The 26,792-nt window shown below is 38.4% G+C and overlaps 1 protein-coding gene across 1 annotated transcript in view; it reads left to right on the forward strand.

Moving 5' to 3' along the window:
• The window catches only part of Oxr1 (oxidation resistance 1), a 406,935-nt gene that overhangs the window by 61,657 nt on the left and 318,486 nt on the right, over positions 1 to 26,792 (forward strand). The window contains exon 2 of the mRNA XM_028765635.1: positions 21,990 to 22,149. Coding sequence (XP_028621468.1) covers positions 22,127 to 22,149 — 23 coding nt within the window. The 5' untranslated portion in view covers positions 21,990 to 22,126. The remainder of the gene's footprint in view (positions 1 to 21,989; positions 22,150 to 26,792) is intronic.

A 26,792-nucleotide genomic window follows, 5' to 3' on the forward strand; every position in this document is an offset into this window, starting at 1 on the left:
CTCCCTCTCCCTCTCCCTCTCCCTCTCCTTCTCTCCCCTTCTCTCTGTGTATGTATACACATGCATGCATACAGTCTATGTACATCCATGCGTGCCCATGCCTTCTGAAGCCAAAGGACAGCATTATCCCCTGGAACTGAAGTTGCAGAAAGTTAGAAGCCACCTGATGTAATGCTAGGAACTGACCATAAGCCCTCTGCAAGAGCAGCCAGTGCTTGTAACTGATCAGAACCTTTCTATCCTGGAATAGGATTTCTTAAAGATCCGAAGCTCACTGGATAGCATAGGTTGGCTGGCCAAGGAGTCCCAGGCATCTTTTGGTCTCCACCTCCTCAGCCCTGGAATTGCAAAGCATGTCAAAAAGGCAACCTTTTTGATGTCACTTTCAGGGAGCCCAGGTACTCATGCTTCTACAGCAAGCACTATACTGACAGCTCTATCTACTGAGTTCATGCCAATCATAGACTGTTGTTATCCCTTAAATTCCCCATACTTAATGACCTTTATTCTTGGAGCTGGGTTGGTGGTTACCTTTCTCCTTTTATAGCATGCAGAATATTTTCTACTACACTGAACACAAAGTAGGAGTGAAGGCTCCCAGGTAGGTATGAGCTCAACTTCTCCATGTGAATTCAGCGAGTTGCATGTGTTGTTTTCCGCAATGGTACCTTATTATCAGTTTGTGAAGACCAATCTATATAGCCTTGGGAATTGAATGCATTGTTTTGTGGTTTTTATAGGGACTTTTTGGACAATGACTAGTTTGATGTAACTCATTCCTGGATCTGGAGGCTTCAGCTGGGGCTTGGCTTTCTCTGTTGTTTGGCAATTCCATTTAGACCACCTTCATATCTGCATATAATTTAGGAAGCTTCTTATTATTTGTGTTCCCTTGAACTCTTTTAGTTGCCTTATTACTGTAGCTGAGACTTCAAGTATGATATTGATTAGTTATGGAGAGAGTGGAAAACCCTGGCTTGTTTCTCATTTTAGTGGAAAATGTTACAAGTTTCTGTTCACTTAGGTTAATGTTGGCCATCTGATTGCTCCAAATTGCCTTTATCATGTTGACGTATATTGCTTGTATGCCTACTCTTTCCAGTGTTTTTAGCGCGAAGGAGTGTTGAATTTTGTCAGAGGCCTTTTCTGCATCAAATGAGATGATCATGTGGCTTTTGTCTTTCAGTCTGTTTATTGATTTCAGCCCTCAGTTTAGATATTTATTGCTTTCTACTACCTTTGGATATTGTATCTTCTTTTTGCAATAGAGCTTTCATGTGTGCTAGTAATTACTAATATGTGATATCTCCCTTTTTTCCTCTTTTAACATAGGCCCTTGCACTATGAACTTGTGTCCCATATGTTTGGGTATATTTTGGTTTCATTTTCGTCTAATTACGAAGAGTTTTTAATTTCATTCTTGACCCATTTTTCATCTAGTACTGAATTAACTTTTCCTGACTTTGTAAACTTTCCATTGTTTTTCTTGTTGACACCTAGCTTTCGTCGGTGGTGGTCAGTGTCTTAGTGAATGTCACTATTGCTATACTGAAAGCACCATCACCAAAGCAACTAGGCAAGGAAAGGGTTTGTTTGGTTTACATTTTATATCCCTGTTCATCATGGAAGGAAGTCAGAACAGAAATTCAAACAGGGTAGGAACTGCAGGCAGGAGATGAAGCAGAGACCATGGAGAGGGTACTTCTTACTGGCTTGCTCATGGATTGCTCACCCCGATTATGTAAAGAAATTAGGACCACCAACCAAGGGATGGCACCACGTACAGTGAGCTGGGCCCTTTCCCATTAATCATTAAATTAAAAAATGCCCTACAGGGCTGCCTTTAGCCTGAGGTTATAGAAGCATTTTCTCAAATGAAGATCCCTCCTATCTGATGATTGTATTCTGTACCACGTTGACATAAAACCAAACTGCAAAGTCAGATAGAATGCAGGGTATCATTTCAGTTTTCTTGTATCTGTTGAGATTTGCCTTGTGTACAAGTATGGTCAATTTTTGAGAAAGTTCATGAGCAGCTGATAAAGTATTATGTTCTTTTGTGTCCGGATGAAATGTTCTGTAAATATCTGTTAGTCCATTTGCTTTATGACATCAGTTAGCTCCAGCCTTTCTCTGTTTAGTTGTTATCTGGATGACCTGTCTCTTGGCAATAGTGGAGCACCAAAATCACTCACTGTCGATGTGGGAGGTGCAATATATGATTTTACCTCTAAAAGTGTTTCTTTTGTGAGTGGGTGCCCTTGTGTTTGATATCTAGATGTTTAGAATTGCAACATCCTTTTAGTGGAATTTTCCTTTGCAGAGTATATAGTATCCTTCCCTAGCTCTTTGGATTTAATTTTCGTTTTAAGTAAAAAACTATTAAGTTAAATTCTGTTTTGTTAAAATGTTAAAATGACGACACCACTTGCTTATTGGGTCTATTTGTTTGGATTTTTTTCATATTTTTACTCTAATGTGATATCTATACTTGATGTTGAGATATGGTTTTTGGATGTAGAAGAAGGATGGATTCTGTCTTTGTATCCAGTCTGTTAGTCTTTGTATATTTGTTAGAAAATTGAAGCCATGGATGTTCAGAATTCTCAGTGAGCACTGTTTGTTGATTCCTGTTATTTCCTTGTGGTGGCGTAGAATTTGCTCCTTTCATTTGATATGCTAGTCTCAGATTATTTTTTCCTTATATTTTCTTGGGTGTAGTTAACTCCTAGAGGTTGAAGTTTTCCTTCTGGCACTTTATGTAGAATGAGATTTGTAGAAAGATACTGCTTAAATTTGTTTTATCAAGGAATGTGTTTCATTCTTTGTTTATTGTGATGGAAAGTTTTGCTGGGTATAGTAGTCTGGTCTGGCATCTTTGTTTTCTTAGAGTTTGTAAAATATCCATATAGGTCCTTCTGGCTTTTAAAATTTAAAAGTGCTATAATACATACCCTTTATATGTTACTTGGTTTTTCCACCTTGAACTTTTAATAGTATTTCTTTGTTTAGTACATTTAGTGTTTTATTATTATTTATTTATCATGGAGAATTTTATTTCTAGTCTAGTATATTTGGTATCTTGTATGCTTCTTGTATCTTGATAGGCACCTCATTATGTTGGAAAATTTTTCTTTCATGCTTCTGTTGAAAATATTTGATTTAGGTTTTTAATTTTTGTTTGTATTTTCTTCTTACCTATTCCTATTATTCCTATTATTATGCTTTTGCGTGAGTTTTTTAGAGTTAACAATTTTCTTTGTAGACATATTATCCTGGGTGTTATGGATTGTGCATTTTTTAAAATATATTTTCCTATCTTAAGTGTTTATTCTGACCAGTATGTTTGCTATGTAGCATTAAACATATAAGTGTACTATAACATGCATACCTATTAAGTGGTATAATTATGAATAACAGTATTATAATTTTGAGTAATTATTACAGTTATTTGTTTTTATTAATTAGTTTCTTTATTTATATTTAAAATGTTGTCTCCCTCTTCCTAGTCTCCCATCCACAAGCCCCTCTATGCAATGCCCCCTCTCCTTTACCTCTAAGAAGGTGCTCCCCCACCCACCCATTCCTACTTCACCCCTCTAGCATCCCCCTTCTCTGGGGTATCAAGCCTCCACAGGATCAAGTGGATCCCTTCTCACTGAGGCTAGACAAGGCAGTCCTCTGTTACATATGTATCAGGGGATGTGGACTAGCCCATATATGCTCTTTGGTTGGTGTCTTAGTCCCTGGAAGCTCTGAGGGGTCCAGTTAGTTGATACTGTCGTTCTTCCTATGGAGTTGCAATCCCCTTCAGCTCCTTCAGTCCTTCCCTAAGTCTTCATAGGGCTCCCTGGGCTCAGTCTAATGGTTGGCTATTAGTGTCTGCATCTGGCTCAGTCAGGTACTGGCAGAGCCTCTCAGAGGACAGCCATGTCAGGCTCTTGTCTTGTAACACATCTTGGTATCAGCAATAGTGCACGGGATAGATTCCAAAGTGGGGTGGTCTCTGAATGGCCTTTTCTTCAGTCTCTGTTTCATTTTTTCAGTCTCTGCATTTCCTTTAGACAGGAACAATTCTGGGTTAAAAATTTTGAGATGTGTGAGTGGCCCCATTCCTCAACTGGGGGCCATGTTTATCTACTGGAGGTAGTTTCTTCCAGTTCTATCTCCCTGCTGTGCAAGATTCTGAAGATGCTTGTGGTTTTCTTCTGGTGTCTAGGTATCTGGGTTTCAGATGATTGTAAATCTAGGGGTTGATATTTGGTCTTGGTTTTTTTTGTTTTTTTGTTTTTTTTTTTAGATACGTTTTCTCTTTCTTGGCACCTGTTGCCTTCTCTGGCTCCTAAGAGTATGTGATATCTGTATGCTGCCTGGTAATGAGTCTTTCAGAGTGTCTGCCAGGTATGACTATAGGGGATCCTGGGTAGATCTAGGAAATGGGAGCTGACCTGCAGGAATGGGGATTCGACTAGAAGGACGGGGTCTTTTCCACAGGAATGAAGAAAACTGGGTCTACTCTGAAGATCTGAATATCGGATTCTATGGCAGATGTGAACAGAAGGCTTCCAAGGAGAGGCTGTCTGTGGTATTGGTGGGTGCCACAACAGGATAGGGCGAGGAAGGAAGACTGTAGGATATGTTTAATTTCATTTGAATGGGAACACAGACAGAGGAGTAGCCATAGCAAGTGGTCTGTTCCCAAGCTAGGGATGGGTCGGAGGACAGGAAAGACAGTCAAAAATTGCTTCCCTGATTATTTGGCTGGGAATCGGGGGTGGGGATGAGGTGGGGGCTGAAACCTGCCTCAGGTGTTGGCATGCAAGAAAAAGGGAACGCAGTGATTTCTATCTTGGTGTTTTCTTCCATTTACTGTTACTTCTCTGGTTCTTACAGAGAGATCTGTAGTTGGGATTTCATCTTTTCTCTTCTCAATGAATGTCGATTCTCCTGTTTCCTCAGAAACTGGTTTAAATGAGAATTGGGGGGTTGCTGCCCCATTGCACACACTCAGTTGTGCGCACTGATAAACATAACAACAGATGAAGCACACAAGCACAAACAAGCACCAAATAGGTGAAACATAAGAACAAACCATCTCAAGCAAACAGGTGAGACACGGAAGGAAGCACAAACCATCCTGAACAATGACTTTGAACAGCTATTTAGAGAAACTTATATTGCCCGCCCTTACTGCAGTGAGTAGAACTCACCGATATCATCTCAGTACCAAAATAACTATTGTGACCTATTTGAATGAGAACAATCCCTTTCCTGTTATGACCTATTTGAATGAGAATATTCCCTTTCCTGTCTGTCATCGACAGATCCTCCAATCACAGGCTTTCTCTTGACAGCTGCTAAGCACTGCAACAGGAACATCAGGGCCATGGTGAAATTTTTTTCCCCAATATCAACTTTACAAAACAGCGTTCTAAGATGATAAAAATATTTTACAAACTATACTCAAACGTTCTTCTGTAGGAAAGACTTAGATTCATTATTCATTCAAACTTTTTCAAAGAACCTGTTTTCTTTAAACCCTTTCACTATGGCCCTGATGTTCCTGTTGCAGTGCTTAGCAGCTGTTAAGAGAAAGTCTGTGATTGTAGCAGCTGTCATGACATAGCCTGTGATTGGAGCAGCTGTCGTGAGATAGCCTGTGATTGGAGCAGCTGTCGTGACATAGCCTGTGATTGGAGCAGCTGTCAGGATATAGCTTCAGACTGGAGCAGGCATCAGGAGCTAGCCTGTGATTGGAGCAGCTGCCAGGATATAGCCTGTGATTGGAGCAGTTGTCAGGAGCTAGCCTGTGATTAGAGGAGCTGTCAGGAGCTAGCCTGTGATTGGAGCAGCTGCCAGGATACAGCCTGTGATTGGAGCAGTTGTCAGGAGCTAGCCTGTGATTAGAGGAGCTGTCAGGAGCTAGCCTGTGATTGGAGCTGCTGCCAGGATATAGCCTGTGATTGGAGCAGTTGTCAGGAGCTAGCCTGTGATTAGAGGAGCTGTCAGGAGGTAGTCTGTGATTGGAGCAGATGGCAGCAGATAGCCTGTGATTAGAGCAGCTGTCAATGACAGACAAGAAAGGAAGTGCTCTGATTCAAAGAGGTCATAATAGTGACCTGCCAAAGGTCTCACTGAGAAATAGTGAAATTATCTCTGAGCTATCCTCTTTGACACAGCACAGGTGTGCATGATAAAGGTGCTTTAAAACTGTTCCTGAGATAGCAGACATCCTATTTCCATTTTTTAATACACTTTCAATGCTCAGACTTTATTTTTGATATATTTTTCAACCCTAAAGTGTTCATAAATATATTAGAAGGACTTGAAGTTGTTCCTTTTTGAACTTTCTCCCAAACTCTCCCCTCTGTTGAGCTAGGCCCTCTCTGATTGTATCTGAAATCATAGTACCTTGAGAGACTTATTTTTTATTCCAACATTCATTATTTTTGGTTTGGATATTTCCGTTTAATATTTTGGGTCTTTTTATCTTTAATAAGACTTAAATAACATAGTGACAGCAGTGCTTTACTTTTCTCTACTGTAATTCTGACACATATAACTCTTCCTGTTTTTTGAACATGTGTTGAATAAATGAATGCAAACGCACCAAGAATCCCAAAAGAAAAGCATGACTTGACTTTATGCTGCCTGCTACAGTATGAGCATCTCAAACCTTTCCTCTTAAGCCTTCTGTATTATTTGACATTTCTAGATATTTGCAAAGCTTTTGCAGCAAATCTTGTAAATCCTAAAGCCATATTAGACAAAGTAGCATCATTCTTAGTACACAGATCAGCAAACAGAAACAGGGAAGGTATTGAGTAAACTCCAAACTTTGACATCTTTTTTGACTCAAAAGAGTAGAAAATGTTGTGATGGCTGCTATTAATCTTTCTCTTTTTATATATTACATTTACGGGGGTTGCATGTCAATATTTTTCCATGCCATTTCTAGATATAGTTTTTTTTTTACAATCATCAGCACTAATTAAGTTAAATCTTTGGAGTAAGACTACTATATAAAATTTATGTATATATATATATATATACATATATATATATGTATATATATATATATTCTAGTATGTCAAGAAGAACAAATTAAACAAGTATTCATTATAAATTAAGGTTAATGAGCCTCGAATGAGATTGATGAATAAAAGAAGATATTTAAGATAACATAGTGTTCTTTTATAAAAAGTAATAAAGCAGTTTCCTCATTAGACAATCTCCCTAGACTCACACCTATTAACAAGTAAAATTAACATACAACTAAACATTCTAGAGTGTAAGAAGAAACAGTAAGTAATCTACTCCTACTTCTCTAGAAGAACTTTAGAATATCAGGAGACAACTTCAGAAATGTATGTATGCTAACATACACATACCAATATACACACATACATACACATACAAACACACACATACACGTATATGCATATATACATGCATATATATACGTATAAAAACATGCATACAAATATATACACATACAAACACACATGGACATGCATACATATATACATATACATACAAAAACATACATTCACATATATTCATACGCACACATAAACATCCATGCACATACACACACAAGAACTCTTTTTTTTTCCTTAAAGGAAGCTCTTTTCCTTTCAACAGCAAAGTATACCTTTGGAGAACTGTAAATCAGAGTCTCTGGGACAAATCAGCTCTTTGCCAGACTCAGTGATGGGTCAGAGATGTAAACTGATTCACATCATGTTATTTTAAAATAATATCCTAAAAACATTTGCTGAAGCAAAAGTGTTATTTGCAAGTATATTTCTTGTAGTTTGTGTCTGTGGGCAATTCCTCCCTGTGGAACTGTATCTCTGAGAAGCTGGCATTCTCTGAATTCTTCCTACCTGTGGGACTACCCAGCTGATATGGCCATTTCTTCTCTTCAAAGCAAGGTTTCTTTCTTTTTTTTTCTTCTTTTCTATGCTTTAAAGAGTGTTTCCTTTAGGTTATAATAAAATCGCAACACTCTCCCCTGCTTCCTCCCTCCACACCCTTCGATATACCCCGACCCAGGCCCAATCTCCTTCAAAGTCCATGGCTTCTGTTTTTATTGTTTTCCATGCATGTTTGAACGTACATATACATTCTTATATATAATCTGCTCAGTTCAAATAATGTTATTTCTATGTATGATTTCAGGACTGACCATTTGGCGCTGAACAAGTTTCTTTTTGACCAAGATTCTTTCTGTCTGTCTGCCTGTTTGTCTTGCTTTTTCTAATCTGAATTTTTCATGTAGATAGATACCTTTGTTGAAAACAAAGAAATGTCAATAATTTTGAAGAATTAGTTGGACCCAGATAAAATACATGAATCAACAACTATTGAATTTTTTTTGCTTTTGTATATGTTCAAAAATATTCATGGGTAATTATATTCTACATAAGTATTACTGCACTTTCTTTGTTAACCTATTTTCACTTTAGGAAATGATACTTCCCATCCTCATAACCAAAAAACATCAGACTTCAAACATCTTAAACATATTGCTATAGCTTATGTAGTTAAGTAGTCTAGTATTTGTTACTGACAGTGTTCCTTTTTCCACGAAAGGTAAACCATAATATGAAGGAAAATTGAGAAATATAATATGTACAATATGTAATGGGAATAAAACTTCTCAGAGTTTTAAATTATTGATACTTAAGCTGGACTTTATAATTTTTTAATCAAGGAGAGAGGTAGATTCCTGGAAGCTGGAACACAATGGTCTTTCTGTCTGTTCTGAAACATATGGGCATGGAGTTGATTCATTTATTCACAGAGAAACCAGGCTTATGCTGAAGGGACTTACAGGGCCGGAGGGGTGGAGGCGTTTTCAGATGAAGGTTGGCTAATCAATCTGGGCTGTATGGTGCCAGACCTTGAAGCAATCTTCAGGCTTTGGGATGGGAATCCATCTCAGCCCGTGTTATGTTTCTAAACACATTGTTTACTGGAAGTTTTCCTCTTTCCTCCAAAGTTAATTCTGAACGTTGAAATGCATATGTTCAGAGAGTACAGAAAGAGTCATTTGATGTGTCTAAGTATTCTTTTTTTGAATTATATTTTTTTTTCAAATTCAATCTGCTGCTTTGTTTCTTTCTGTTTTTAATTAAGCTGATTTTTGGCAGTCTTTTTGACTGGCTCATCCACACGGGATTGACTCTTTAGTGACTCATCAAAGTGTATTGTAAAATCTGAAAGCACTGGCTGGCTTAGACAGATTGTACTCTTTGAAATGCTTGATATTTTAGTGCTGCTCTTGAGTCTGGTAATATGCACCTGGAAGACGTGAGTTTGGAGCCAAGGATTAGTTGATTTCTGACTTGTTCCAAAGTGTAGAGTGCTGTACCCAGCGTTCAGTGGAAGGTGGAGATGATTTCACAGAAAAGTGGACATTTAATGTGAGTGGAGAGGATCCATAGGATAGACAGAGGTCAAGAGGATCCAGAGCATAATATCTAAATGATGGGCTGTCATGGGGGGCTTCAAAATAGGGAATTTGAATGTATCTTTATCTTGTAGAAATTGGTTTTTGAATATTTTTGTAGTGTTAAAGGCCAAGTTTTCACAGCAAATGTAGTGAAATCCAGCTCATGATACCTGTGAAGTGTGCAACAGAAAACACTGGGGTTCCAGTTCTCCTCAGACAACAGTGAAGCCCCACTAAGTACTAAGGGTTTGCATTTGCACAAACAAGTTGTTTAAAGAAATTCCATTCTATTTTCAGTGTCGGTTCATTTAAAATTTTTTATATGGTTCATGATTAATGAACATGAAAAAAAATTGGCTCAGTCTAAAAATCATGCAGACTTGATCTTGTGCAGAGATAGAAGACTCCTTTCTTTCATGATATACATGGTGGAAAACAAAACAAACAAGCAAGCAAAAAAAAAAAAAAAACAACAAGAGCAAGAGCCAACTACTCTTAGTGAGTATGTAGGGAACATCCCACTAGGTTGAACTTTGAAGCATTTGCACATGGGACAGAGTGATTGATTCATCACTGGAGCAAAGGTCAAGTTAGAAATACTCATCTCCAGGGAGGAAAGTCCACAGGAATGGGGCAGGTTCTGACCTAAGGCAGTGGGTATCTTGGTGAAGTCCTGGCATGTGGTTGGCATGTGGGCTGGAGAAGGGAATATTGAGATGAAGATCAGGAAACACCCATCGGTACTGAAAGGAGAAAGTGATAGGTCTATGGCAGTCCTTTGTTGGCTTTGTCCTGGGAGCAAAGAAGACCAATGGCATGCTTTTAAGTCATAGCTAAGGCAAGCAGAGACTGTGGAGTCAGGGTCATAGGAAGAAAAGAACCAATAAGACAAGGAACTGAAAGATGTAGACAGTAGAGAAACAGGGACAGATGGGTTCAATGGGCAGCTAGAATGTTGCCTTTGTAGTTCATACCAGCATAAGATGAAGTTGTCTCAAAAAATTTAGCAGTATATTATACAATCAGTCATCTAGATGAAGGAAAAAATAGCAAACTGGTTTTGCAGTCATCTCTGTTTCTGCTAATAATGTATTTTAAAATTGCTCCAAGGCCATTGCCAATTATTTCATTGAGTATGACAAAGATTTCCTAAGTTTGGAGGTGGGAGCTGTATCTGGAGAGCATGCTTCAGGCACTTCTCTGTACAACGGGGTCTCAGGAATAAATGTTTTAGAGCAGTTATTGACATATCCAATTGAATTCTAATAATGTCCATAAAATGACTTCAGTAGAGCCATGATGACAGCTGCTCTGTAGAGAGAAGACACATGAAGCTTTGCATTAGCTTGTCTCCAAGGTTACCATCTGTGCTGATCTGAAGTTTCAATGTGGGAATTTTTCAACCTGTGCCAAGATAGTAGTTTCAGGGTAGATACCAGTGGGTATAAAAACAGTTTTGAAGGTTCTTGAACATTTCCAGAGGTTATATCCATGCTGACCTTAATCGCTCAGGTGTTAGGGAGGGATACATTTCTGTATCCCAGTAAAAATACTTTGATTACAGAAATTGCTAGAATGTCATGACCCTACTTTGCAAACAAAAACATACTAATGTACATATTATACTACTAGCCTATGTTTTCAATAGAATCAAGAGGCAAAATGGTTTTGAAAAGTGACTTATGCTCTGGAGTTAACATAATTTATAGTTGATAAACATATCTAAGTAAGGATAAAATGGCTTAAAAATACAAGTAGTTTCAGCTAGAGATGTAACTGAGTGTGGAGAGTGCTTGCCTAGCATAGATGTATCCCTGGGCAAACCCACACCAACACCACATAAAACCAGGCACTGTGGCTGCATGCCTGTAAGTGCAGGACTCAGAAGTGGTAGCAAAAAGTTTACCTTTGCAGAATTTCAAGGTAGTTGTCAACTATGTAGCTATGTAGTGAGTTTCAGGCTAACCTAGGCTACATGAGACACAGTCTCAAAAGAACAAACAAACAAATATGCATACAATTAAAAGTTAAAATAAGCATTTTTGAATTCCCAAATGTTTAAACATGACCTTAAAATAAAACAATAAAATTAAATTTTTATAGTTGTTAAGAAAAGACAATTCTTTTAGTAAGTATCTTGAAAATTTTTTCATTGCTGTTACTAGAATTTATAACAGTCATGGTCAGATTTTTTTTTAATTCATTAAAGAATTTGATATTGCCTGCCTCATAATAAGAGTTCCAAAAGAAGATAATAGGAAAGAAGAGATAATGGCAGTGGTAGTGTGGCAACAGTTTATTCTTATAGCTGTAGACATTCCTTGTCAGTTTTTTGGCTCTGACTGGCATGGTGACTTTACGTTTGCTGTCGAATCACCACTTGGGGTTTGGGTAGGTTGGACTACCCCATTCTGCAGCTAAGTACTGGTCTACAGCTGAGACTCCACTCCTCAGGCCTATGTCTGCAGGCAGAGGTGGGAATATCTCCCCGCAGGTCACTTAAAAGAGAGGCCTTTTTGTGTCTATTGTTGAGAGGAGTTAAAACTGGATGATAAAATTGTTTCCCATAGGAATGAGATTACCAGGCTGACTTGTAGGGTTAATGACAGACCTGTTCTTCCACTGGGTTCTTCTGTAGTCAAGATTTGTTTTCTTACAGCTAAGTCTGGCTTGAGGTAATTTTCAGAGTGATTTTCAGTATGCTGTGAGTTCTGTTTTTTAATTGCAGCCTGCATGACTAGGCAGGTGCTCTGCGTGTCCACGGGCTGGCAGGACTCTCCTGACTTTGAGAGATCAGCCTGTGCCCTGTTTTGGGCTATCATCTTCCTCATAAGTGTTCCATATGTTATGAAATGATAGATTTCAGGCTATTTCTTGCTCTAAGCGACAATTTTGCAATGCAGCAGTTTTATCTATGCTGATTGCATCTATGGGCCAGAATGATTCAACCCATCCTTTTTTGAGCAAGAAGCCACTTTCTATATAGTATGACATGGATGACAAGTTTGTCCTGCAGGTAAGAAAGGGCAGTCTATTAACTTATGGTTACCTGAGATGCTACAGGCATATGGTCATGGGGTTTTCAAACATATCAGACCACACAAAGCTATAACCTCCTCGTCCAAATACAAAAGGATAGACATCTAAAACAAGGACACATAGTAGTACTACTGACCTGTCATCCAACATTCTGTGTATACAGCATATAACAGACATGTGACGAACACTTGACTATCCTGATGAATTGTGCCTGTTGCTTAGTATGACCCAGTTGAGTTGCAGAGTCTCTACCTGGTCCTACATCTATCTCTCTTCTCCTTTCCCTGGGCCTGCTCTACCCTGAACCATCACTACCTTGAAGTAGCTGCATTCTCTGTGACTGCAACAGATATCAAACTGTGTCTGTAGAAATGACTTTCAGCCACCCACAGTGACTCTGTGAGTCTGGGTTAGAACTCTGCCCCTGCCTTCAGTAAAACTTCTTTGAACTTCGCAGCCTTTTTATCCCTTCTGAAGCTGTTGTGTAAGTTGACTACAATGTTAAGTGAAATCAGGATTCCTTGGCAAATTTTAGTCAGTAAAATTTATGTAACTTGCGAATTCATCATTGTCCAGTAAATTAGATCATGTCTCTCTGTGTTTGAACATGGTACACTCTCAAGCCTCTCCCTAGATTTATTAAATGTATTATTTGTAGTATTGGGAAAGCTCTGGATATACAAGAATTTAGCTACAAAAGACAGAAGCCTGTTTCTTTCTAAACTAGGAGTTTATTTGGGAAAGGGCAAATGCCACACATTTTATTTGCTAAATTTGATACCAATTATTTCAAAAAATAAAGAAGGATCAATACAAGGATTCACAGGGTCAGTGGATCCTGTACATATTCCCAGGGTATGTAGATAAATGAGAGTAGACAGAATTTAGTCTGTTGGGTAATTGACAATATTCAGTACTTATGGTATTTGAAGGTATTTGTAATGAGCATTGCAAGTAAGCAAGTAAGCTCCAGGAGAACAGAAAGGCTAGGATTTAAAATATGGATCTACAGAGTTAGTTTATGAGCAAAGCAAGAAAAAAGAGGCTGCTGGTATCATATGATAACTAAAGATATCTGAATTATGTACATATCAGGAATTTAATATTCCATGATGATTTGCTTTTCTGACATCTGTTTTGAATCTTCAGTATAAATGTATTCTTTCCCTACCAACGCATTTTACTCATTTATGCCCGTTGTGTCTTATAGTATTTAGAGTAGAATTTGAATGAATGTTTCACCTCCTCACCAGTACAACATATCACTTAGAGCAGAATGGATCGGATCATTCCTTTGAAGTTAGAATACTGTATTTGGTATCCGTTTGGGGTCCAGGAAAGCACTGTCATTCATGACAGTTGGCATTTTTTAATGCAATAGTTATTTATATAGTTAGCATATGTGTTTTTATGGCCCAAACCTTTAAACATTGTGATTCTTTTTTTCAAGTAATGTTTTATAGCTTTATTATCTCAGATATTGGATATATGAAACTTATTTATTCTGCATTAAATGATTCCAACAACCATTCATGGAATTTTTAGATTTAAGGGGTACAAAATACTTATAGGATTAGATTTTGAAATGGCTTCTTTTGTGGGAATAAACTCACTTCACCAGAGTTGGTTTGAATATCATTCTACTGTATTGCAAAATCATTTCAACTAGTTGAGCTTGTTAAAATAATAGTGTTTCTTTCAACTGTATTAGAATCATAGGATCTTACTTAAGAGTAATATATGTTTAAATATTTTATTAAAACACATTCCCAGTAATCCATTATTATGTTCACGAGCCACTCATGATTTTGAGAACTATATTAACGGTAGGGCCTTTTTGTTAAGTTCACAGGCAATTTTCTTTAACATTACACTAAAACAATGATCAAAAAGAGATGATGTGTCTACACTTACAATCTCCAATCCTTCTGGACACTCAGGAATCTCATTCCACTTCAGATGTTTGTAAAGGTTTCATCTAACATGAAAATAAGATATATTTCACTACAACGAAGGGACTGATAGTAGTTTTTAATTATGGTATATTTTGGCTGAAAGCTATAAATTCATGCTCAAGTTGAGAAGAATATTTTTTCTGATGTTGAATGCTAACAGAACTTGTGAATGCTCATAAAGACAGTATTTTTGTGTTGGTAAATATTCAAATAAACTCAATAGCTCATTTCATAGTTGTGGTCTTTGCTTATTATTTTCTCTAATTATATCTTTCAGTGGAAACTCTGGGTAAAAATGCCCAGTATAATTCAGTAAAGAAAATTTGATTATGCATTAAAATAATGACGTCCAGATGCACAGTTCTCTAAAGATAGAATTAAATATATCCAGAAGATGTATAGCATTGGAAAATATCCTCCGCATATTGTTCTTGGTAACTGAGTTCTTGAGAAATATCAAGCTAAGAAAGATTGAGGATAGCTGTTATGCTTGACACAAGGTGGATTTTCTATATTCTTAGCAACCTCCAGCTACACGTCTTAACAATTAACCAAAGAAGAGGTATAGTTGACTGTTTCTTTTGGAATGAATGTACTCTGAAAGTTTAGGGTGTAGGCTTTCATGACTACTTATTCTAGGTGAGAATCAAAGTTGTCCCAGCAATCAGTTTCTGGTCAAAATTGTATTCTGCTAAAATTAATCTTATTTCTCTGTTATATCATAGTGCCTCATCTGCACTCATTGAAATCCACTGATCTTCATTTCATGTTTATTTTTTCTATCTTACAGATGCTTTTATGTTAGTGAATTCTTTATATGGATTGTGTCTTCTTCATCTTGCATTTTTCTTTGCTAGTTTTAAGTTGCTGTGGTAAGATGAAACTTAAATGTAGAAGGATTTCTAGATCACCATCATTTCAGAATTTTAGTACATATTCCTTGGCTCCATTAAATCTGGACCCCAGGTGAAGCAGGACACTATGACAACCAAAGATATGGCTGAGGCTCCTCATCTTATGGCAGACAGGAAGTAGTGAATCAGCAACAGAAGGGGGTTAAGGCAAGACGTAGCCTTGAAGGAGAAACTCAAAAGGACCCATGTCCTCCAACCATGTTCCAATGTCCTTGACCACCCAATCACAGATTTAAACTTTTAATCCATCAGTGGACTAAGGTAGAGCTGACATGATGTAATCTTCTACAAACTCACCCCACAGAGTACATCTAGACACGTGTTTTACTGATTTGGTGTTTCTTGATCCAATCAACTGGCACCCAACGATTTTTCTATCACACGATCCATGATCCACAGCACTTATTTTTAAGTGCTAAGAAGTTGGACACAATACATATTTGTGACCATTAACTGATCTAGGCAAGATAAATTTTAATATTGTTATAAAGTATACATGAAAAATTATTATCGATTCATTGGTTGACTCTACCTCTCTTCTGCTGAATGTTGATGCTTTTGTGAAGGGCACACCACTTATAAAATAGTCCAGGGTCAAGGAGTTTGTGTCTTTAGTGTGTGAGCAAACCCTGCTGGTTTTCTTTTACTCGCTGCTCCACCGTCCCCCGTGGTAGACCCATTAGTATGTATTTTGTGACATTTTCTCCTTTTGATTAACAGTGGCCAGATGACTAAGCTCTTTGATCAATAGAATATAAGTAGAAATGTTATATGTAAATGTTAGGGCATATAATCTCTTAATTTTTCTTTTCTTTTTTCTGATGGCTGGAGTGCAGACACACACTGGAGCTCAGCACACAAAATAAGGTCATGAAGAGGACACATATATTGAGACATGAAGGAAAGATCCTTTTTTCCAGCTTTTAAAAAAATTGTCTTATTTATTTACATTTCAAATGTTATCCCCCTTCTCGATTTCCCCTCCACAAACCCACTATTCCATCTCCCCTCATCCTTACTATTATGAGGGTGCTCCCTCACCTACCAACTCCTACCTCCCCCCCCCAGCATTCCCCTATGCTAGGACATCAAGCCTCCACAGGACCAAGGAAAGGCCTCTCCTCCCATTGATGCCAGACAATGCCATGCTACATATGTGGCTGGAGTCATGGGTCCCTCCATGTGTACTCTTTGGTTGGTGGTTTACATCCTGGGGGCTCTGGGGAGTCTGGTTGGTTGATATTGTTGTTCTTCCTATGGGTTGCAAACCTCTTCAGCTGAAAGAACGATCCTTTATCCAGTGAAATTATTCTATTTTCCTTGGACTTCTGTGCTTCAAGTTCTTTTATGTAAGAGATAAATAAACTGGTCTGCTAATACACTAGGACATTGAATTTTTAAAAACTGTTAACTAAGTTTTCTGGTGGCAATTTATGGGTATCTTCTTTAGCAGTTCTTTTCAAATCTCTGACTGAGATGGAAGACTCCTGTTGTGCCTCTATGTACAGCATAGTGGTTTTTGTAGAAAATCTATTTCATTTTATAGTAGTGACCTTTTTTTTTTATAAAATATTGCTTGAAAATAGGATCAGTATCTTATTTAAGAGTCATTAATCTTTATTCCAGACATGTACCCATGCTATTGTTAGTGGATACAGTATATTCTCAATAAATTTTGGGGGGTTATTTTATTTATTTACATCTCAAATGTTATCCTCCTTCTCAGGTTCCTCTCCACAACCCCCCCCATCTCTTCCCTATTCCTCCCTCCTCCTGATTTTATGAGGGTGCTCCCCCACCCACCTACCCACTCCTGGCTTAGTGCCCTAGAATTTCCCTACACTTGGGCATCAAGCCTCCACAGGACCAAGGGGCTCTCCTCCCAGTGTTGCCAGATATGGCAATTGTCTGCTTTGTATGTGGCTGGATCCGTGAGTCCCTCCATGTGTATTCTTTGGTTTGTGGTTTAGTCTCTGGTGGCTTGGGTGGGAGGGCTGGTGCTGGCTGTTTGATATTGTTGCTTTTCCTATGAGGTTGCAAACCCCTTCAGATCCTTCAGTCCTTCCCCTAACTCTAGCTCCATTAGGGTCCCCGTGCTCAGTCCAATGGTTGGCTTCAAGCATCCACAACTGTATTTGTCAGGCTCTGGCAGAGCCTCTCAGGAGATAGCTATACCAGGCTCCTGTCAGCAAGCACTTCTTGGCATCCCCAATAGTGTCTGGGTTTGATGTCTGCAGATGGGATGAATCCCTAGGTGAGGCAGTCTCTGGATGGCCTTTCCTTCAGTCTCTGCCCCATTCTTTGTCTGTGCATTTCCTTTTGACAGGAATGATTCTGGATTAATATTTATGAGATGGGCTGGTGGCCTCATCTCTCAGAGGGGGCCATGCCTATCCACTGGTTACGGTATCTACAGGTTTTATCTCCCCTTTGTTGGACATTTCAGCTAATGTCATCCCTGTTGGGTCCTGGGAATCTCCTGAGTCCCTGGCATCTGGGACTTTCTGGTGGCTACCCCCAGTTCCCATCCCCCACTGCTACACACCTCCATTCAAATTCCTGACACTCTATACTTTTCCTCCCCCATCTGAACCTGCCCCCTTTTTCCCAACCTTTCCCCCATCCCTCCCAGATCTCTCCTTCCCTTTACCTCCTGAGATTATTTTCTTCCCCCTTCTGAGTAGGAATGAAGCATCCATACTTTTGTCTTCCTTCTTCTTGGGTTTCATATGGTCTGTGAGTTATATCTTTAGTATTGTGAGCTTTTGAGCTAAAATCCACTTATCAGTGAGTGCATACTATGTGTATTCTTTTGTGACAGTGTTACCTCATTCAGGATGATATTTTCAAGTTCCATCCATTTGCCTGTAAATTTCATGAAGTCATTGTTTTTAATAGCTGAGTAGTACTCTATTGTGTACATGTACCACATTTTCTGTGTTCCATTCTTCTGTTGAGGGATATCTGAGTTGAGGGATTTCCAGCTCTGGCTATTATAAATAAGGCTGCTATGAATATAGTGGAGCATGTGTCTTTGCTATATGTTGGAGAATCTTTTGGGTATATACCCAGGAGTGGTATAGCTTGGGCCTCAGGTAGAACTATTTCCAGGAGGAACTGCCAGACTGATTTCCAGTGTGGTTGTACCAGCTTGCAATTCCATCAACAATGTAGGAGTATTTCTCTTTCTCCACATCTTCACCAGCGTCTTCTGTCATCTGACTTTTTGATATTAGCTATTCTGATTGGTGTGAGATGGGATCTCGGGATCATTTTGATTTGCATTTCCCTGATGACTAAGGATGATGAGCATTTCTTTTAGTGTTCTCAGCCATTCTGGATTCCTCAGTTGAGAATTCTTTGTTTTGCTCTGTACCACATCTTTTAATAGGGTTATTTGGTTCTCTGGAGTCTAACTTCTTGATTTCTTTATATTCTTTGGATATTAGCCCTATATCAGATATATGGTTCATAAAGATCTTTTCCAAGTCTCTGGGTTGTCGTTTACGACAGTATTGACAGTGTCATTTGCCTTTCAGTAACTTTTCAATTTTATGAGGTCCCATTTGTTAATTGTTGATCTTAGAGCATAAGCCATTGGTGTTGACATCAGGAGATTTTCCTCTATACTAAATGTGTTTGAGGTTCTTTTTTACTTTCTCTTCTTTTAGATTTAGTGTATGTGGTTTTATATAGAGGTCCTTGATCCACTTGGACTTGAGCTATTTACAAGTAGATAAAAATGCATCAATTTTCGTTCTTTTATATGTGAAGTTGGGATTTTGATGGGGATTGCATTGAATCTGTAGATTGCTTTTGGTAAGATGGCCATTTTTACTATGTTAATCCTTCTGATCCATGAGCATGTGAGATCTTTCCATCTTCTGGTGTCTTCTTCGATTTCTTTCTTCAGAGTCTTGAAGTTCTTGTCATACAGATCTTTCACTTGCTTGGTTAGAGTTACATCAAGATATTTTATATTATTTGTGACTATTGTGAAGGGTTTCATCTCCCTTATTTCTTTCTCAGCCTGTTTAACCCTTGAGAATAGGAAAGCTACTGATTTGTTTGAGTTAATTTTTATATCCAGACACTTTGCTGAAGTTGTTTATCAGCTGTAGGAGTTATCTCTTAGATATTTTGGGGGTTGCTTATGTATACTATCATTTCATCTGCAAATAGTGGTATCTTGACTTCCTCCTTTCCAATTTATATCCCTTTGATCTCCTTTTGTTGCCTAATTGCTCTGGCTAGAACTTAAGGACCAATGATTGTTGCTTCCTGTTATTTTTATTGTTTGAGGTGGAATTATATTTATATGGCTATCTTCTTTTGGTTTGTTTTGAGATTAATTTCTTGCTTAATCTTGGGTGTAGTTAACCTCCTTGTGTTGGAGTTTCCCTTCTATTATCTTTTGTAGGACTGGATTGGTGGAAACATATTGTTTACATTTTGTTTTGTCATGGAATATCTTGGTTTTTCCATCTGTGGTAATTGAGAGTTTTGCTGAGTATAGTTGCCAGGGGGTGGTATTTTTGTTCTCTTAGAATCTGTATGATATCTGCCCGAGATCTTCCGGCTTTTACACTCTATGTTGAGAAATCTTGTACAATTCTGATAGGCCTGCCTTTATATGTTTCTTGACCTTTTTCCCTTACAGTTTTTAGTATCCTTTCTTTGTGTTGTGCATTTGGTGTTTTGATTATTATGTGACAGGAGGAATTTCTCTTCTGGTCCAATCTGTTTGGTGTTCTGTAACCTTCTCGTATGTTTATGGGCATCTCTTTCTTTAGGTTAGGGACATTTTCTTCTATAATTTTGTTGAAGATGTTTACTGGCCCCTTGAGTTGGAAGACTTTGATCGCTTCTATATCTAGTATTCTTAGGTTTGGTCTTTTCATTGTGTTCTGGATTCCTTGAGTGTTTTGAGTTAGGAGCTTTTTGCTTTTTGTATTTTCTTTGACTGTTGTGTCAATGCCTTCTATAGTATCTTCTATGCCTAAGATTCTCCCTTCTATCTCTTGTATTCTGCTGGTGATGCTTACATCTCTGACTCCTGATCTCTTTTGTAGGTTTTCCATCTCCAGGGTCTCCCTTTGTGTTTTCTGTAATGTTTCTATTTCCATTATTAGATCCTGGATGATTTTGTTCAATTCTTCACCAGTTTGATTGTGTTTTCTTGTTTTTCTTTGAACAATTTATGTGTTTCCTCTTTAAGAGCTTTTACATGTTTACCTGTGTTCTCCTGTATTTCATTAAGAGAGTTATTTATGTCCTTCTTAAAGTCCTCCGTCATATTCATGAGATGGGATTTTTAGATCTGAATCTTGCTTTTCAGGTGTGTTGGGCTATCCAGGGCTTGGTGTGGTGGGATAACTGGGTTCTTATGTTGTTTAGTAGCATTGGTTTCTGTTTCTTAAGTTCTTGACCTTCCCTCTCATCATTTGGTTATCTCTAGTGCTAACTGGCTTTGCTGTCTCTGACTGGAGCCTGTCCTTCCTGTGAGCTTGGTTGTATCAGAACTCCTGGGAGTCTAGCTGTCTCTGTGACCCTGTGATTCTGGGATCCTGTGATTCTGAGAACCTGGGTGTGGCAAAGCTCCTAAGAGTCTAGCTGCCTCTGAAATCCTGAGACCCTGGTGTTTCTGAGTTTCAAGTTTCCTCTAGGTGTTATAGGAATGGATGGGGGATCATAGCCCTTAATCCTCTCTAGGCACAAGTGCAAAAAGGAATGAATGTGTGCCTCTGGCTGGCCAGGGGTTCCTAGGTCCCTGGGTATGGGGGAGGGGCTCACAGTTATGCTGAGTGTTGTGCTTTCATATGAGATCTTGGTTTGGCAGAGCTCCTGGGAGCCAAGCTTCCTCTGGGTGTTGTAGGAGTGGGTGGGGAGCCTAATCCCTGGGTCTGCTCAGGGCACGAAGAATTGTGTCAATAAGTATTATTATTAGAATAATAGAAAATACCCTGAGCTATTAAAAGTGATAATAGAATTCTAGAATTAGTTGGTCTCTGCGAAAATTTCAGTTTAAAATTATAGGACAATATATACAATAGATACTCAAAAATTGTATACAGTGATATTTGTCATGTAAAAACCCTGTGCATCTGTCCTCCATGCTATTTACTATTGCTGTCTTCACAGAGCAGCAGTGAGTGGATTTCCATTACTCTTAGATGAGTAATGATCATGCTTTATGCCAAGGTCTTTGTGTTTGTCTGTATTTGTGTTTCCACTTACTTATTTTTGTCTTTTAGTGTTTCTGCTCTAAGAAAATCAGGATCTTTGATCATTTCTATCACAAATGTGTAAAAATAACTTAAAAAGTAGAAGAATCTTTGATTTTTCTAAGTGTACTTTGTGTTCTTCTCTGTATTCCCTACTTCAGAGAAAGATTATCTTGGTAACCATCCAGTGGGTTTTATAGGTGAGGGAATTCAGCAACTCATATGGCCATTTTAATTTTATCACTGAAGTATGGCATCTTGTTTGCCTTAAGAAAAAATAATATCGTGCTCTGGTGTGTCTTTCTTTATAGTGCAGCTTCCAGTCTGGTTGAAAGGAATCTATTGCTGTTCCTAAGAATATGCTCTAGAAACATCAATATTTTTGTTTTCTCGACAGGTCCTCTCAAGTCCTGAGTAAATAAGTGGTTTGTGCCTGTTCCAACGGCAGAGCAGAACCCAGCAGTGGTCCTGTCAGGTGGATGTACTGATTTCCTATTCTGACACCTAGAGAAGACTCCATCAGAGATCGCTGCAATGTCGGTATCCAATCTATCATGGTGAGTGAGTTACATTCTAATCTCAAGAACAAATACATGTATGCAGGAAGCAGGATTTTGTGATAGTTCCCCTATCGAAACCTGGGCATAGAACTCTAAAAATGGTCTTTTTCAGATTGTCTTATGTAAGAGTGAGAAGAGATCTTTTTTCTTCTTAATTTACTTTTAAGTAATTTTGTATATAGTTACTTTAATCATCCTGTCCCTTTCTCCTCCCCTCAGGTCTTTGTGTTGATCACTCCTCAAATTAATGACTGCATATTCTTTATTATTGTTACATATATACATTGATAGCACTTGCTGGGTTATTTAGTGTTGCTCATATTCATATCTGTGTTTAGGACTGACCAAATGGGATTAGATAATCTACTAGGGGTTCATCTTTGGATTCTTTCTCTATTTCGGTAGCTATTGCTTACCTGTAGCACTTCGTCTAGGGGTGGGGTCCTGTGAGGTTTCTACCATCCACATTTAACTCTTTCAGTAATATGACATCTGGGGACTCTAGAAGTTTTCTCATCAGTTTCTCTTTTCTTTAGGCTTCATGTCTCAAAAAAACAAAACAAAACAAAAAAAAGAACTACCTAAAAGGAAACTAAAAAGAACTCAAAATGCCATTGTAGATCCATATTTCCAAATAGCTCCATTGTACCTCACCTTTGGCATTTTGTTCCTGCTTAATCCTGACGGTGTCAATAAAAATAAGAAATTAGAAGATAATTATCTGTGACTCAGCAACTTCTGTATACCAGTGAGGAATAGTAGTATCCAGGGATGACTCTGAATACCAGGATTCTTTTCAATGTAAAGAAATGAAACTGTAAAATATTTAAATATAAAGAAAGAAAACTGTCAGTATTTATTACAAGACTATAAGAAAAGTCTGTTAACTCCCAAGTTCTTTAAGAACTCATTCCACATTTTTCGGCAAACAGAAATGGAATCAGAGCCAGGATTTCCTTGCTGATTTGTTATAGCTCTCTGAATTCATTTTTAGATAAGTAAGGGATTTATTTAGGGGAAAGGGTATAATTATTTGTTTAAATTTAGTGCAGTGTTCTGAAGAACTTAATTCTTAATAGCTTCCATAGAATGTGTCCTTGGATTATTAGGCCTGAGTGCTGAGTGCCTCATTTGGATGGATAAATAGATAAAGAAATAGAATTAGGAGGTGTAAAATATATTCTGTACACCACTAATGAAACACTTAAATGGGAGATTATCAGTATAGAATGTAATTTACTTTTATTAAAATAAAATTATCGATTTTAAAAGAAATTTTAATTTCTCCAAGACTTGAGAATCTTTTCAAGCCTGTAAAAAATGCTGACCCATTATTTAAAAAAGAAAGAATTTTACCCTGGCAACAGTGTGGGAAATCAATCTTCAAAGACCATACACATTCTAAAGAAAGGAAAGTATTTGCCACTCAAGCAAAATGACCTCAGTTCAAATCCTCAGCGCCCATGTGTGGAATATTGAGCTTGGTTGTGCATTCCTATAATTTCTGGCCTAGGAGATGGAAACAGGACAATGTGTGGGGCGTATGGTCACTCTACCTGAACTGATGATCTCAAAAACTTAGGTGCAGAGCAACTGAAGAAGACAACCAGTGTCAACTTCTGACTTCCATATGTATGTGTACAGATACACATGTACACTCACACATAGGAACAGAAGATTAAATAAAATAAACGGAAAACAAATACTGCATCAAGGAAGGTGGGTGATCGGGGGGCAGAGACGGGAGAGGAGGCAGAGGAGGGATTAAGGAAGAGATCCTTGGTCTCATGAAAGCTGGATGCCCCAGTGGGTGGGAATTTGAGGGTCGGGAGGTGGGAGCAGAGGGGGGTTATGTAGGGGCACATCCGCAGAGAAGCAGGAGGAGGGGTAATTGGATAGGGGGTTCCTAGGTGGTGGTGGGGGAATGGGGTAAGGGGAGAACATATGAAATATAAATGAAACATCCAATAAAAAAAGAAAGCTGAAAATATGGAGGAATATAAAGAAATGGAGGAGGAAAGAGACTGGTAGCAGTGGCATTAGGAGGATGAAGAGATTAAAGCAGATGTGACTGTCAAATCTCAGGATCTGGTGAGTGTGACCCAGTACACAGACGCAAAGCAGGGCTGACACAGGCACCTGTCTTAGGGAGCCTCACTTCATCCTGCTGTGGTGGGCTGATTTGATTTAAGGTCACCTGAAACAAGGTGAGCTTCAGCAAGAGAGATAGTCCATCATTGCAGGCTAATTGTCTGTCAAGGCTCTCACAAGTTGGTAGGTGTTCTGCAAATAGATGCTGTGGTGATGAGTGAAAGAAATGCAAAACAGGCAATTTAATGAAAACCCATCCCTTCATTCTAAAGGAGAAATCTAAATTTAGAGCACACTGCTAGAGTCCAACACGTCTGAAATAGTCAAAGATGTGCATGCTGTCGGTCTGAAGGTGGGAGGAATGATGCCAGGATGCAGTAATTCAAGTCTGTCCACCTTAGGTTCCTATAGAGAGAGAGCTTCAGCTGTTTCATCAATATCACCACCATGCAGCTATGGCGTCCTCCCTCTTAGCATCTGAGCTGCCTCTTTCTGGTAACATGGACCAGGTAATGAGTCCTGGGTATTCATTCAAGTTAAGCCACAAGTCATGATTCTTACTCTTGTAAGAAGTGACTAACCCTTTCCATATTAATTCCTGTAAATTTTCATATCCCCTAACAACTGTACTCTGTATTTTGAGGGAACACGATCCTGTAAATATTTACTTAGGGATGTAGAGCAGCTTACCAAGTTTCAGTGAAAACTGTCCATACAGTTCCATGAATTTAATGGAATTTTTGTTGTTTGATGATATGGCTCTGTTTTGAAGTCCAGAAACAAAAACTGCCTCACTCTGGAAATAAGTGGTATTGTCCGATTTTTAATGGGCATGTACTATTTGAGTGCGTGGATACCTGAGTTGTTTTAACAAGTGTGTTCCCTGTTGTGGAGAAGAAACCTGCAGGGGAAACTAAGTCTTCAGTGTGCTGATGATAGTAACTGTAGCAAAGGGAGACCTGTGTTTCCAAGATTCAAAGCCACAAGGAGAGGACTCCTTGTTACTCCTGTAACAAGGTTGATTCTCAAAACAGCTTCTGCTTGGATGTGAATAGCAATCCTATTGTGCTTTATGGTTCTTCCAAGTAGTACTTTTGAAAGCCTTTCTTATGCCTGTTCTTCTTGTTAATTTTAGTACTGAGTTCACAGTGAAATCTCATGACAGGGTTGGTGCGATGTCACCGGTATCTGCTATCTGATGACCAGTGTTTGGTCCCCAGAATGCATATAGAAGAAGGGAGAATCCTGCACGTTGTCCTGTTGCATCTACCTGTATGAGGTAGGGTGTGTGTTTTAACATATGTACACACGTACTAAATTAGCATATGCACATAACAAAATAAGTAAATAAATAAATTTTAAAAGCACATGCCATTCTGTCATTGCCTGCCTACTATAATATTATATTCAACCTTAATAACCATTTCCTGATTTTAACAGTAAACACTTATGTAATGCATGTTTATGTGTGGAACCTTGACCCCAGTTCCCACACTAAAATAGGAATGAAGAAAATGTAAGCTAAGACATTTAAACTCATTTCTACAACTATCCAAACAATAATCTTAACTTTTAAATATCCAGTATAAGAAAACTTTTTATTCACATAGATTCAAAAAAGCCTTTCTTTTCTAGTAGTTATATACATGTATGACACTTGTTTAACACACACATACACACACACACACAGACACACACACCCAGACACACACATACACACACCTCTAAAAAGCATGAGGCATTATAATGCTTCTAGATTTTCAGGAAACTCTGGTTTCAGTCATCGAGGAGAGCAATGGGAATTGATTATAAGATTTCTGTAGAGATAAAAACAATAATTTCAAGAGCCTTTCTGTTTAGCTCGTATTTATCAGATGGAGACAATGGCTGAGGTGATGCTGCTCAGGAGAAAATGAAGAGATGCTCAGGATAACTTGCAGATTTTCACGAGTAGGTGGCAACTTCAGCAATATGACATGGGCCAAGGAAAACGGAGTGGGCTTCAGGCAGGAATCTAAATCCTAGGCTAGAACAGGGAAGTAATTTCAGACAGGAATCTAAATTTTAGGCTAGAACAAAGAAGTAGGCTTCAGACATGAAAATGACTTTGGGCTTGGACAGGGAAGTTGGCTTAGATATTTTGGTCATTCTGATAAGCCCTTAAAAACAGTGATCATGGGAGTGTTCATGAATTCTGTTTATTGCCTTGCTTATTCTTTGACTGTTTGTGTTTATTGTCTTGCTTGTTCCTTGACTATTTGCATCTATTGTATTGCTACTCCCTCAACCTAGAACTGACCTGAATACTTATATGTAATTAAAATGGTATAAAAGCAAAAAGGAGGAGGGGGAATGGGAGAGGGAGTTCTAGGGAGGGGAAATGAGGGAAGGGGATGGTATCCGAAATGTAAATAAATAAAATATCCAATAAAAGAAAAGATCTGTAGAAAAGAAATATCTTTGGTAGCAGACATAATTAACAGGAGACACAGGAAGCTCTAAATCAGCAAAAAGGAGACTCATGCCTGCAACACAAAGGAGGTGGTGTG

This window comes from Grammomys surdaster, unplaced genomic scaffold (genome assembly GCF_004785775.1).
Source record: "Grammomys surdaster isolate TR1022 unplaced genomic scaffold, NIH_TR_1.0 63, whole genome shotgun sequence".
Classification (NCBI taxonomy): Eukaryota; Metazoa; Chordata; class Mammalia; order Rodentia; family Muridae; genus Grammomys; species Grammomys surdaster.